Source organism: Chrysochloris asiatica, unplaced genomic scaffold (genome assembly GCF_000296735.1).
Source record: "Chrysochloris asiatica unplaced genomic scaffold, ChrAsi1.0 scaffold00127, whole genome shotgun sequence".
Lineage (NCBI taxonomy): Eukaryota > Metazoa > Chordata > Mammalia > Afrosoricida > Chrysochloridae > Chrysochloris > Chrysochloris asiatica.
The window spans coordinates 3,575,433-3,588,793 of record NW_006408645.1 but is presented as its reverse complement, the minus strand read 5'-3'; the positions used below and the strand labels follow the sequence as shown (position 1 = coordinate 3,588,793).

Genomic DNA, 13,361 nt, shown 5'->3' with positions numbered 1-13,361 from the left:
GTTCTGATCATCCAGTCATTGAAGCCAGGTCAAGTGGGTATTATCTGCAAGTATGGGCGTTCTTATGCATATGCCCTCTCTTTTTATCAGCTGAACGCTTCACTCTCCACATTGTAGGGCTTAGCTTGCCACTTCATTGCTGTTTTTCCTGGATGATGTTTTAAGAAATGGTCTTTGGGCTTCAAAGACGAGAGACAAACATCAGTGACAACTCCATGTTCTCTTCTAAGAGGAATTATACACAGATTGTGTTAGGAATGGTGATGGTGGTGGTGGTTGTGAGCCACTAAGTCTGTTCGGACTCATAGCATCCCTGTACAGGGTGTCCAGGCTGTAAATGTTTACAGGAGCAGAAAGCCTCATCCTTCTCCCACGGAGCCACTGGTCGATCCAAACTATTGACCTTGTAGGTAGCAGCCCAACTCATAACCCACTAGGCTACCAAGGCGCCTAGTGTTAGGAATAGAACTCTCTTCTTTCTTTATTTTCAATCTAACTTCCTTTGTTGTTGTTTTGAGAATATACATAGCAAAACAGTTCCTTCATGTCCCCTTAAATGACAACGATGACATTCTTCAAGTTGCACAATCATGCTCACCCACCTTTTCTGACTTGTTCCTTCCACAGGAACAAACTCACTGTCCCCTGAGGCTCCATTTCATCTTTGGAGTTGCTGTTGTCAATTTCATCCCATGTTAGATGGATCTTGAAAGAGCACTGTGATCAAGACTGACATTCCCTACTGGTTACAAAGAACTATTGTTTGGTTTTAAGAAAACTTCAGGGCATGATTGGGTCAAGGGGGATTTCCAAGCCTAATGCTGATTGGCAGGGCCTGAAACACTTGGCAGTAATGAAGCAAATCTGTGGCTGGTTCCAGGGCAGGTGGAAGGACTTGCAGTTAGAATCCCTGTGCAGGCCACATCTCCTGGCAGTAAATGTAGATTACTCACACTTCTGGCTAGTGCCAGGGAACCAAGGGACACTTCCCCAATGGTCTCTTGTCCCTGTTGGCAACTCAGGAAGTTTGTGACTTCACTTCCCCTTGGACTATGGATTGAATGATGTCCCTCCAAAACATGTGTTGAGGTCCTGGTGTGGCGCTGTAGGATAAGCATTGGACTGCTAACCACAAGGTTGGAGGTTCAAACCCACTAGCCACTCCTTGAAAACCCTATACATGGTCACTATGAGTCAGAAGCAACTTAACCACCACCACAACAAAATATGTGTTGGGATCCTAACCCTTATACCCGTGGATGGAATCTGGGAAGTAGAGTTTTCTTGGTTATGTTAATGAGGTCATACCAGTGTCAGAGGTATCCTAAGTCTAATAATCTTCCAAGCTATAAAAAGGGCTGATTAGAAGCAAGCACAAACAGGGAAAGATAGAAAGATAGGTACCACATGAAGATCTCCAGGAACGCCAGACCTATAGAAGCTGAAGAAGACAAGGCTCTTCCCCCAGAACCAGCAGAGTGCCTTCCCCTGCAACAGGTGCCCTGAATTCCGACATCTAGCGTTCTTTACTGTGAGAAAAGCAAGTCCTGTGATGTCAAGCCACTCCCTTCCAGTTTGTCTGTAATTAAGAGCTCACACGTGAAGGTACTCACTGTGATTCTCGTTGCTACTGAGAAAGACCTCAAGAGCAAAACTCAAACCAGAAGCCCCACGGACTCTCAGCCTTCCAATGATGCCCTTACTCATTTCACAAACATTAATTGGGGCCAGGTGGCGGGAAATTGGACATACTTACAAACCAAGGATTACCCGAAGACAATGCAGCACTTGCTGTTGTAGGGGGGCCAACCCAAAAGTACCTCAACCTGGGTACAGGGAGAGAGGAAGCCCAACCCTAAATAGTGAGCAGGGCTAGGCAAGGGAAAGAAAAGTAACCCGGAGATGTCAAGACCAGAGATGTGGGAACGCTGGTCATCTTTGCATTTGGAGAACAGCAGATACTTGCCTAACTTGAGAGAGAACATTGCAAGGGGCTTCCTTCCACAGTCAATGGTTTGTAGAGATTGACACGGTGTCACCAGCATGCTAGACTTGAGAGCCATTTAAAACAAACCAAAACACAGCCATGTCCCAGGCCCAGATAACAAAACTGCACTTGGTTTATAGGTACTTGGATGTCTCCTTTGATCGTAGGTCTTGAGGAGATGTGTTAAGATTTCTGAAATCATCTTCTCCCCTTTGGGCAGAGAATGCCAGAGGAGCCTACAGAAGTTTTCATTTGTGCCGGGGACTTGCCTTGACATAGTTGTGTTGTTCACGAGTGTTTGGTTCACGAGGAGGGGAGATCCAGCGGTGATAGAGATAGCAAAACACAGAGATGCAAAGAGAGACAAAGAGACACTCCGAAACCAGAGTGAATGCTGGACTGGCATCAGGCAGATCCTGCATTGCAAACATCTCAGCCACGAAGGCCATAATATCCTGCATAGTAAACATCTTAGCTAAACAGGCAGTATGGTTGCAAGGCTGGACTGTGACCCTGCATGCTGTAACGCACGCCTTGCCAGTAGTAATGCACCTGGATTCGTTCTGCGTCTTCCTTTTATTTAGGGGAGGTACTTTACACAAAGTTAGGAGGGGACTAAGACAAGATACAGCTGTCAATCTTATTTTTCCAGACATTCAGGCAACTTTACATCATACTTTGCAGGTTCTAATCTCACTACCGTAACTTGGTTTCTCAAGCTTAATTAACATACCTTTTAGCACCTAGCCTCAAATGGAGGGAGGTAAGGGAGGATTGGGAGGATTCCCATCGTGTCAGCTGCCCAGCCCAGGTTCTTCAGGAAAAGAGGTGCCTGGGTGAATAGGCAGCACCTGGAAACACTTTAGGGAGGGCATTCCTATTGTCCTTGGAACAGACCAGGGAGCCACCCAATTTACTTTGAATGAATTCTCTGAGGGAAAAACTTTGCCTGTTTTGGAATTTTACAGTCTTGACTTTTAGGAAAATATTACATTTATCTGTGTATATCAAGGGCTTCATGTCTGCATTCAATAAAACATAACTGGATATTAAGATTAAAAATAATTTGTTATTAACTGCCAAGTGGCTAGATCTGTTACACTTGGGCCTATAGGGCCTCGAACCTCTGACCAGGCCCTCACGGTCTGCAACACATTTGGATGAAGGCTTTCATCTTACAGGGGAAGTTGAGACCAAAGAAACCAAGGGACTTTCTGAGGCCACTCAGCTGAGTGGTGGTAGGGCAGGGACCAAATCCCAGCTTTCTATGCCCAGGCCATTGCATTCTGCCTACCCCTCACCATTGTTACATCTCTTTAACCAGATAGCAAGACACATTCTGTTGCATGGACGTTTCTGCCTCCATCTTTAACAGTTTTAAATTTGGAAACTTTTATCTTTCTGTGTTCATGATGAGCACAAATTTTGGGCATGGTGTGAAAAGGGTGTGGCGTGAAAAGGGTGTGGCAGTTTCCTCCATACCCTGGCTCGCCTTGTCTTCTCAAGTAGTGAGGAGGAGCAGCTGTCTGAGACTGCTAAAGGTATGTGTTCCAAGTGATTGTGCACTCTGCTCTAGAGTAGATAGATCTAGAAAGGAAATGTCAAAGCCCCATGGGGTGCCCCCATGTCACCTGGGTGGAAGGACTGGTACAGAGCCAGCCCCACTGACCTGTTGTGTAATTTCAACAAGTCTCTGAGCCTTTGCTTTCTTATGTATAAAGTAGAGGTGATCTTCCTACCTTCTGCATGATGGGTTGTAAGGATAAATGTTGTTATGTGCCCTCTAGTCAGTTCCGAGGAACAGCTGGTGAGCTTGAACCGCCAACCTTGCAGTTCAAACAGCTTTGCAATCTGGTGCATTAACCTACATTGCCACACCAGGACTAAATGAGATACTGTTATGTAGGGCTTTGCACAAAGCACATTGTTGTTGTTGTGTGCCATGGAGTCATTTCCGACTCATAGGGTTTAATGACAAGATGAGCAGTTTGGATCTACTGGCTGCCCCGTGGGAGAAAGATGAGGCTATATACACTGTCTGGTCAATATTCACTTTCATCTTCATAGAAATGGTCCCCTGAGAAATCACAGCTGAATCTGCCAAATGAATGTAAAACTTTCCAAATATTTAAACATCGCCTTTTGATGTTTTGTTTTTCTTTTTTTCATTATAAAAAAAATAGTATAACTGATTTTTTAAATGTGAAAAGAAATAAAACATAATCCCAGCTGTTAACATTATATCCAGTGTTAATGTTTTGTACTATTTCTTGTCCTTAGTTTCCCATCTATGTACTTATTGATTGATAGAACTGGGGGTTTGGAGGTCAGGAAATTGGAATCACAGGGTGGACATGACACAACTTTATAGTCTCCAGTTTTGACATTGTGTGACATGTTTGGCTGGCCAGACACATCTTTATCTTTAAATAATGACTTTTCAGACAGATGCTACTTGATCTGCTCTCATGACCTTACGTGGGTGTGTTTTAGGGGGACGACAACAACCTTTATCTTATTTTCTACAACATTTCCCCCTTTCCACATCCCTGGCAGGGAGAAGGTGACAGAAGTTTGCAGAGAGAAGAGTGTATGTGTGAGGGGTCATCTGTGCATGAGGGGTTCTGATGGATGTGGTCTTAGACTGGGGAAAAATGTTCAGGATTGGAAACACAGGAAACTAGAGGTTTATTTGCAAAACCAGCTTTGAGGACTAACGCTCAGAACACAAGATTGATTGCCAGTTGTTCTCTCTCTCTGTCTCTCTCTCTCTCATTCTCATTCCCTCTCTTTTTTGACTTTAGCAGCCAGAAGTCTACTCTCTCACAGTTTAGGAGGGTACAGGTCCAAATTCAGAGTGCAGGTTCTTTCTCTTTGTCAACTGCGGGAAAGGTCTTGTGTCCTTTCAGCGTCTGTAGGCCCAGTATTCCTTGGAGATCTCCAAACACCTTGGCATCAATCTTCCCCTGAATCTAGGAGCTTCACATTGCAAGGGCCCCAGGCCCAAAGGACGCACTCGCCACTCCCGGCTCTTCTAATTTGGTAGTTTAAGCTCTCCTCTTTGAAGGTATCTCCCCTTTCCATTCATTTTGCGCCACCTTGTTCATATCACTTGAAGTGAACATTCAGGATTTCTTGGCATTGTGGGTGAAGATGATCAGTTATTTGCTGACAGCTCTCTTGACACTTCTCATCTTTAAGGGAAGTAAGATGATGGTGCTGACAGCAAGACAAGTTCTAACACTCCCCTCCTCCCGTTCTTTTCAGGGGAGGTCATTATCATTATGGTGATTGTGGGTGCATCTCTGGATGCTTAGCTTATAGTGAAAAAGCATGAAGACCCATCCACATGCAAGAAAGAAGTTAGCCATGCGTATGGAGCTAGATTACTTTAAAAAACGTTGAGGGTGTGTTTTATATGTGCATTCACTGTTGACAATGACTGTAGAAATTGCTAATGTATCGTTACTGTAGAAACTGTAGGTTCATAATGTCATGAGACAACAGACCTGATTTTCAGTACGCCTGTCAGCAGGGAACCAAGTGTTGACACCTGTTGACTTTCCTTATTCAAGAGGTTTGAAACAAGCATTTGGTGCAAACAGTTTACTTGGGAAACAATTCCAGGAAACATGAGAAAGAAGCAGGGAAGTGAGATGAGGAAAAGAAAGAAGCTAATAAAGGCTGTGTTATCAAACTGGGTCCCATTGTGCAAGCTTCACTGGGACATGGGTAGGACATGCACCTCATGGCTATCAGTCCAAGGAGAAAAGGAAGGGAGCAGGGGTGTTTATACACCCATTTCAGACAGTCGTCCTCAGGGGCAACACAAGGAGAGATGTCTGACTCAGAGACAGAGGGCACTAGTGCTGGAGATCAAACGACAGGTCACCCTGAGTAGGGAAGGAAAGGTAAGCTTGGAGCCTTGAAAAGTTGCTTACATGTTTGGCTGGAGTGCCTGTGATGGCTATTTAGAGAAACTAGAACCTCATTTACCAGAGATGAAAAGTCAAAAGGCCAAACCCCACATCAGAGGGGAGGTTCTTTCAGACCTGAGGTAGAGGAAACTGGGTCAGGGTTCAGTGACAATTCTAGGGGAGTCCCAGCTGGTGACTATGATTTACAGACAGCATGAATCCCTCAGATCCATGAGAAGAGACATCTAGATGGCAGCAAGGCAGGAAACGTGCCAGTCAACAAGTTGTATAGAAAGTGTTGAATGGGGACCTAAACTATGTAAATCTTCATTTACAACACTTTTTTGTTTTCTTTTTAAATTTTGTATTGTGAATTGAGTGGTTTACAGAACAGATCATCAGTCCCACATTCAACAAATCATACACTTCTTGTGATTACAATGACTGCAGTCCCTTCCATGTACCATCCGTTATCAGTTGTTGTTATTAAGTGCCATCAAGTTGGTTCTGACTCATAGTGACCCTAAATAGGGTTTCCACGGAGTGACTGGTGGATTTGAACTGCCAATCTTGTGATTAGCAGTCTAGTGCTTATCCTACAATGTCACACCAGAACACCTCTCTTCACTTACACTCCTCTCTGTATCTTTCATTGCCTTCATCTTTCCTGTACCAACCTCCCTCTTGTTGTAGAGTGCCTTCCCCATCACATGACTTAACATGTGTCTACCGTCCACCCAGTGGGTGGGGAAAAAAAAGTTTTTAAAAGCCCGTGGGACTGGATCTGAACTTACCGCCACAACTCACCTTTCAGCCCAGCAATAGACAGACCTTTAAGGTAAACAGTAACACCAGGGAGGCGTGTACTCCTTAGATCAACCACAAGATCAAAAGGACAGACAGTATTTGCCCAGGAGTAAAGCTTAGAAAGCAGGAAGGGATAGGAAAGAAGGAAATGGTAAACGTAGGGAGGAAGTGGGAAGAGTGTTGTTACACTTCGAGGACTATAATCAGTGACACAAAACAAACTCTGCATGAATTCTTGAATGGAAGACCAATTCGCTCTGTCAAGTTTCCTCACAATACAAAGTGGAAAATATATATACGTACATTCATGATTTTAGGTTTTCAGTACAGGAAAGAGAGGATTTTGTCATTGTTTCCAGCCAATTTATCTTAAAAAGAACATGTTCAACTTAATGTATTGGTTTACACAGTCTTTAAAATTCTTAAGAAAGGTCAGACTCTGTTTCTCTCTTTTACTCATGACTATACTTTTGATCGTTGTTTGCTAATGCTCTGGACTGCGAGGTCGTTTTAAACCGCAAGGTCAACAGTGCAAACTTACTAGCCACTCCTCAGAAACCCTATACAGTGTCGCTATGACTCTATGAGTCGGTACCAGTACCGACTTGGTGGTACTTAACACCCCAACGTACTTTTGATATGTAGGAGTGAACTTGGCATTTTTCATATACTGAAAAAAAAAAAAATAAGTGTTGTCTCCCATGTTTCATAAAATTAACAAATAATTTAGCATTAAAAAAAACCCTTGGAATGCCATGTGGTGCATAGTAGGTACGACATAAAAGTTGGTTATAATCAAAGTAATAATAGTGCGGGGTGGGGTGGGGGATGAAGACATGCAGAAGCTTTAGCAAGCCTATTGTGTGAGAACAGTTCTTATCAAACTGTTCTGGATGGCTTGTATCTCTCAAGATAATCACTAGGCATATTGTTGTTGTTGTTAAATGCTTTAAGTCAGTTCCGACTGGTAGCAACCCAGTATAGGGTTTCCAGGAGTCCTGGTATGTATGGTATTGTAGGATAAGCGCTTGACCACAAGGTCAGTTTGAACTGCATGGTTGGCAGTTCAAAGTCACCAACTGCTCCTTGGAAACCCTATACAGGGTCAGTGTGGATGGAACCGGCTTGACGGCACTTGACAACAACAGCAGTAGGGTTTCCAAAAGCAGCTGGTGGGTTTGAACTGCTGACCTTTGGGTTACCAGTCCCATTCTTATCCTACAGCATCAAATAAGCTTGGAAAATATCAGGTTCCGATAACACCTGCATTGGAGTTATGCAATCCTTTATTATGCTACTATACATTGTTGTTGTTGTTGTTGTTGTGAAGTGCCATCGAGTTGTTTCTGACCCATAGCGACCTTGTATAGGGTTTCCGAGGAGAAGCTGGTGAGCTTGAACCACAGACCTTGCAATTCAAATGACTTTGTGGTACAGATCTCTAAAAGGAAAAGAATTTTAGCATTTCCCAAACTTATTTCAAACTCCTATTTACTCCCAAATACCTCTGAATAGCTCTCAGTAATGATTGTTCCTTAGCACACAGTTTGAGAATCACTAAACCAGATGCATTTACAAGAAGCAAGCAACTTACCCCGTGGCAACCTACAATCATCCCATGCATTTTGAAAAGGGGCCCTCTACAATGTTTTTTTCTTTCCAGTGTTTGCAGAAAATAGTCTAATCAAGCCAGCAGTTACTGGTTTGGTTTTGCACTTTCTGTGTACAGGCCGACTGGCTGCCTTGGAATTGAAATGACTGATCCCGCCCCCTGCAGCATACCCTGACTTCTCTTCTCTTCCTTCTGCTTTCAGATGGGCTTCTTTCGCCGGAGATACAAAGAAATCATCGAAGCTGAGAAGAACCGGAAAGAGAACGAGGACAGTTGGGACTGGGTCCAGAAAAACCAGTGACCTGCCACGCCAGTCACATGACCCAACCATTCGCCTGTCGTCCTTGATCTTTGTATCTTCCATATTTGGAAGAAAGAATCTTCTCCAGATTTTTCGGAGGCCCCACTGATGCTGTTCTCTTCCTCATGATAGCAAGCCCAGCCCGGGTGCTAGCCCGAGGCAGCCATTTTGGCCAGGTCACATGACTGGAGCCACTGCCACTTCCTTTCAGAGAACTCTGAACTTTGGAACGCGAACTACAGAACCGAGCAATATTTATGGATGCAACATGTGTGGTCAACCCTCAGGGGAAAACTGTTACCTAAAGTATTTTTATAAATATAAGCCTTTTATACTGATTACGTCTTTATATTTGTATCAATGTTTTATTATTTCTATTAAATAGTTATATCATCCACTCAAGCACTGATACCTGGCCGAAATCTTGGAACTACATGCACATGCATACAAATTTTTAAGGATCAAAGCCTTATTTTACTTTGGAACTTGCGGTTAAAAAGACTAGTGGGTAAAATAAGGTGAAGAAACTTCATGTAATGAATCCACCAAACTTCCAGTGCTGCTGATAAACTTTGGATGTAGCAAGACCCCTAAGACCTTGTATGTCTTCTTGCCTGAAGTCAAGTTCATTGAAGTAATGTACTAGAGCAACTGTAAGTGGTTTTTGCACAAACCTTGCCGGTTAGAACATTCTCAGTGGGAACTTGAATGGAAAGATTTGACTCCTAGCAACAAGTGTGCATTGCATCACCTTTATACAGCAGACGTCTCACCCTTCGTCCACTCATCTTCACAGACAAAAGCTTGGAGCAGTGCCCATTGGTCATCTGATAAACCTCAGAATGGCATATCACCCCCTGGATGTCATACTTCTGCATCTACACACCACAAGGACTGAATCAGTGTCAACCAAGCAAAGACTTTATTAATTGCTGTGAGGCATTGCCATTTTATGGTAATTTGGTGGAAGGGTGGTGAGGAGGTGCCATCGAGTTGATTTCAACTCCTAGCAACCTCGTGTGACAGAATAGAACTGCCCCATAGGGTGTCCTGGACTGGTATTTTCACAGGAACAGATTGGCACATCTTTCCTCCCTCGGAGCCAGCGGGTAGGTTCAAACCTTTCAGTTAGCAGTCTTGTTAGCTGCCTAGTGCTTAAATGTTCGTGATAACAGGACAGAAATTTTTGAGCTTGGTGGTCTCCATTTCCCCTGTCAGTCTCTCCCAACTGGTAATAATTCCCTCCCAGATGGTCATTCAAACTTTAAAAAAAAAAAAAAATTAAGTTTCTGAGTGAGGTTCCCAAGAAGCAGACTCTAAGACAAGGATTTGCATGCCATTGATGTATTAAGACAGTATTCCCAGGGACACCAGTTAGGGAGTGGGGGAAGCAGACCAGGGAGAAGAGGAAGTGAGGCAAAGGTGGAATCTCAGGGAATTTCTGGGCTGGGTGAATGGGCTCAACTCCACAAGGTTGCTCTGGAGTACAAGTTCTGCCTCAGAGTTGTGCCAACCTGAGAAAAGAGAGCTGGGCTTTCATAGTTCTACACTTGGAGCTACGTAAACTTGCTACCCTTAGTTCTTATTGGTAACATGGCTCCAATAACCCAAGGGCAGGCCTTTAAAGGAGAGCTGCAGGTGCACCCCCAACCTGAAGAGGCACACAGAAATGATACACAGTGATCCCAGTGGTCTGGGCAGAGCACTGACATCCCTCCATCACCCCTGTACAGATGGATGGTGTCTGTATTCAAGCTCTGTATTAAACAGTGGTTAATACCAGATGCAGTGGACTGCCCAGTTTTAAATGCTGGGTGATTGTCTTAAAGAGCAATGAAATGATGGATGTGGCATGCTCAGCACTGTTTCTGGCCGATGGTGAACATTCAGTAACGATCAGCAGCTACAGCTGCTGTGGTCACTACTGGATAACCATCTAAGAGAGAAAGCACAGGCCAAGAGCCAAAAAGAGGCATTGACAGCTGGTGAGAGCCTACTGGAGCCCCAGGTACAAGCAGATGGCATCAAACAGGAATGAAACCAGAATCAAGACCAGGGATCATGCATATTGGATGGTATTTAGCAGAGCAGAGCCTGATGGAGGTTTCTGACTCAGAACTCAGCTTCATGGGTGATGGGTTTTCTATATGTGTATTTGGCTTTTGGTTGTAAACATATCTGAGGTTTGGGGGAAATTACGAGGCTGCTGAGCAGGTGTAGACCTGGATGTGTGTCTTTTAGTTTCCTGTGGTGATACAGTTGACTTTGATATACAGGAAGACAATGATTGTTTCGTGGTTGTATGTCCTGCCTGGTGATCACAGGAATAGACAATGTGGAACAATGGCATGAACCAGGCTGGTCTTAGAGTAAAGTCAGGGATGCTGCTTCTTTCTGAGGAATGGAGACACCGAGGTAACTCCAAGATAGGCAAAGAAAGCAGTTCTCTGATTTTGCTGAAGAGTTTGAACAAAAGCAGTAAGAAAAGCAGTTTGGGGTGGGTTCTAGTCCCTTGCTTCACAGATATTGAGGGGGGCCCTCCACTATGTGGTGCTAAAAGTCCCCCAGAGAACACCACAGATATATTTTGCCCTGGAATGGCAAAATACAGTTACTGTCAGGGTGATGCGGGCTCATGGTGGCCCACTGTGCTCCTGAGGGTTTTCAGTGGCCTTGAGCTTTCCGAGTTAGATCAGTAAACCCTCCTGAAATCGAATGTAGTGTGTGCTTTCCTTAGTGACTCCCCCTTTTGCAACTTTCCTTTGATGGACTCTTGCTGATCATGTCATGTTTTCCTTTAATAAATCATTTAGGGTTTTCAGGCAGCAGGCCCATCAGAGCAACCGTGACTATCGTCAATGTTAGTCACCAAGAAGCCTCCTGCCAAGACTGCAGATACCTTGGTGACAGTGTAGAAAGCTGATTGGCGGACCCACAGTTCAGCCAGACAGAGGGGAAAGCAGTGTGTCAAGAAGGGTGCTGGGCTTCTGGGGGCAGTCTCAAGCTTGGGGTCCATTTGCTTCTGCTTGGTTCTGAGTCAGCGGTCCGCAGAGTATTCACAGTGTCTAAGACAAATCTCTTAAAAGGCCGTTTTTAAGAAAACCGTGCTTGGCATTACCGAGAACAAATGCTGGTGGCCACCCAGGAGCCTGTTTGTGAGAGATCTGATTATGCTGAGGAGTAAGTGGAGCTACAGGAACATGGTTACCTTTAGGAAATGGGGGATAAAGGAAAGTCCAGCATATTGTTAGAGCTCTCTCAAGGGGGGCAGGTTCCCCAGCTTCATCCCGGTTCAAAGGCTCTCAATAGGCTCTCCGGAAGCAGGCAGAGAGCAACAATGGGTTAGTGTGTCTGTGTTACCTCTCCAGAATATTCTCGTAAAACTCCACAGTGTATTTCAGGGTGCCCCCTTCTTGCTTCTGTGGGTTCACTGTGGAATCCCATAGGATATTCTCTTGGGCAGCATGGCTGCAGTGTACTTCAGCTTTTAGGGTGTGTATCCAATAAGGTTTCAACCCGCTGTCTAAGGAATCAAGATGCTTCTTAATATGAAAAAGACCTTTGTAAAAATGGAATAAAATCATACTCTTTTTAAAGAAACAAAAGATCCCCTTATACTCAACTTACATGGCATGAAACAGAGTTTAGGGTATCTATAAAATGAGGCCTGGGCCCTTCAGAATGAAGATGCCTTGTAGTTTTAGGAGCAAAGCACACTGGGAGGAGGGAGTTCAATCCCTTTGCTCTTGTGTGATTACAGGTACACTGCCAAATCACATGCCACTGAAGTGACTGAAAGCCTCATTGTTGTTGTTGTTGTTAAGTGCCGTCGAGTCGCTTCGGACCCATAGCGACCCTGTCTTTAAGAAATCTGTCAACATCCCCAAGGGATATTCTGAAGTTTGATGACCTTTATAAATTTTTTTAAAAAAAGGAAATCCTATGTACCCTACAGATCTTGACCAAAGGCAAGGAGGTTCAAAACATACAAAGTAGCACTGCCACCCTGGGAATGTCTGGGACCCATTTTCAGTGTGGAAGAATAGTAGAGTCCTCCAAATGATGATGTTTGTACTGTGTGCTGCCTATTGAACGTGAGCACAGTGATTTTATAAAAATGATTCTACTACTATTGCTTTGGGATGCAGCATTATGGCCAGGTGAAAGCAATAACATGAATTACATGAAGAGTAAAAAGGGTAACAGGTGACGTGTCTGCTTGGTTCAAATTCTTCCCAAAATTTAGAGGTGCTACAAATGATAGTTATTTGGGGGAAATTGCCCTTCGCAGATAAAAGGCAGAAAAATGAGTGTCTTTTCAGAAGTGCTCCAAAGATGTAGGGTTTCAGACAATGTCTTGTGTTGATCTGTAATTGTACTATTCACAAGAGAATGGTGTCTGAAACAAAGAATGGCTGAGGGAGAACACACAGCCAGTAGGGCCAAAATGAACTTTCTAGATTGACTTCTGATTTTCAGCACGTGCGGGGAGGTTGAGCAAGTTTCTCATATGGTGCAATGCTTTGTAGCACAATGATCTAGATTTCAGACTTTGTTGAGATTTTTTTTTTTAACCTTATGTGCATGGTGTGACTGACAGAGTTCGTTTAAAAGCTTTGAGAGTGATTAATTGCATGGCAGGGCACCCACGCTGTTTTCACTTCCTGGTTTTTACTGATGCATCCATGTACATTTCCCTTGAGGAATGCTGGTGGGAGGAATGTTCCTCCTCATGAT

The 13,361-nt window shown here is 44.0% G+C and overlaps 1 protein-coding gene across 1 annotated transcript in view; it reads left to right on the top strand.

The window, feature by feature from the left end:
• Nucleotides 1-9,402, top strand: part of ITGA9 (integrin, alpha 9) — a 497,442-nt gene extending 488,040 nt beyond the window's left edge. The window contains exon 28 of the mRNA XM_006869158.1: nucleotides 8,526-9,402. Within this exon, the coding sequence (XP_006869220.1) occupies nucleotides 8,526-8,624 (99 nt within the window). The 3' untranslated portion in view covers nucleotides 8,625-9,402. The remainder of the gene's footprint in view (nucleotides 1-8,525) is intronic.
• The last annotated feature ends 3,959 nt before the right edge of the window (nucleotides 9,403-13,361 follow it).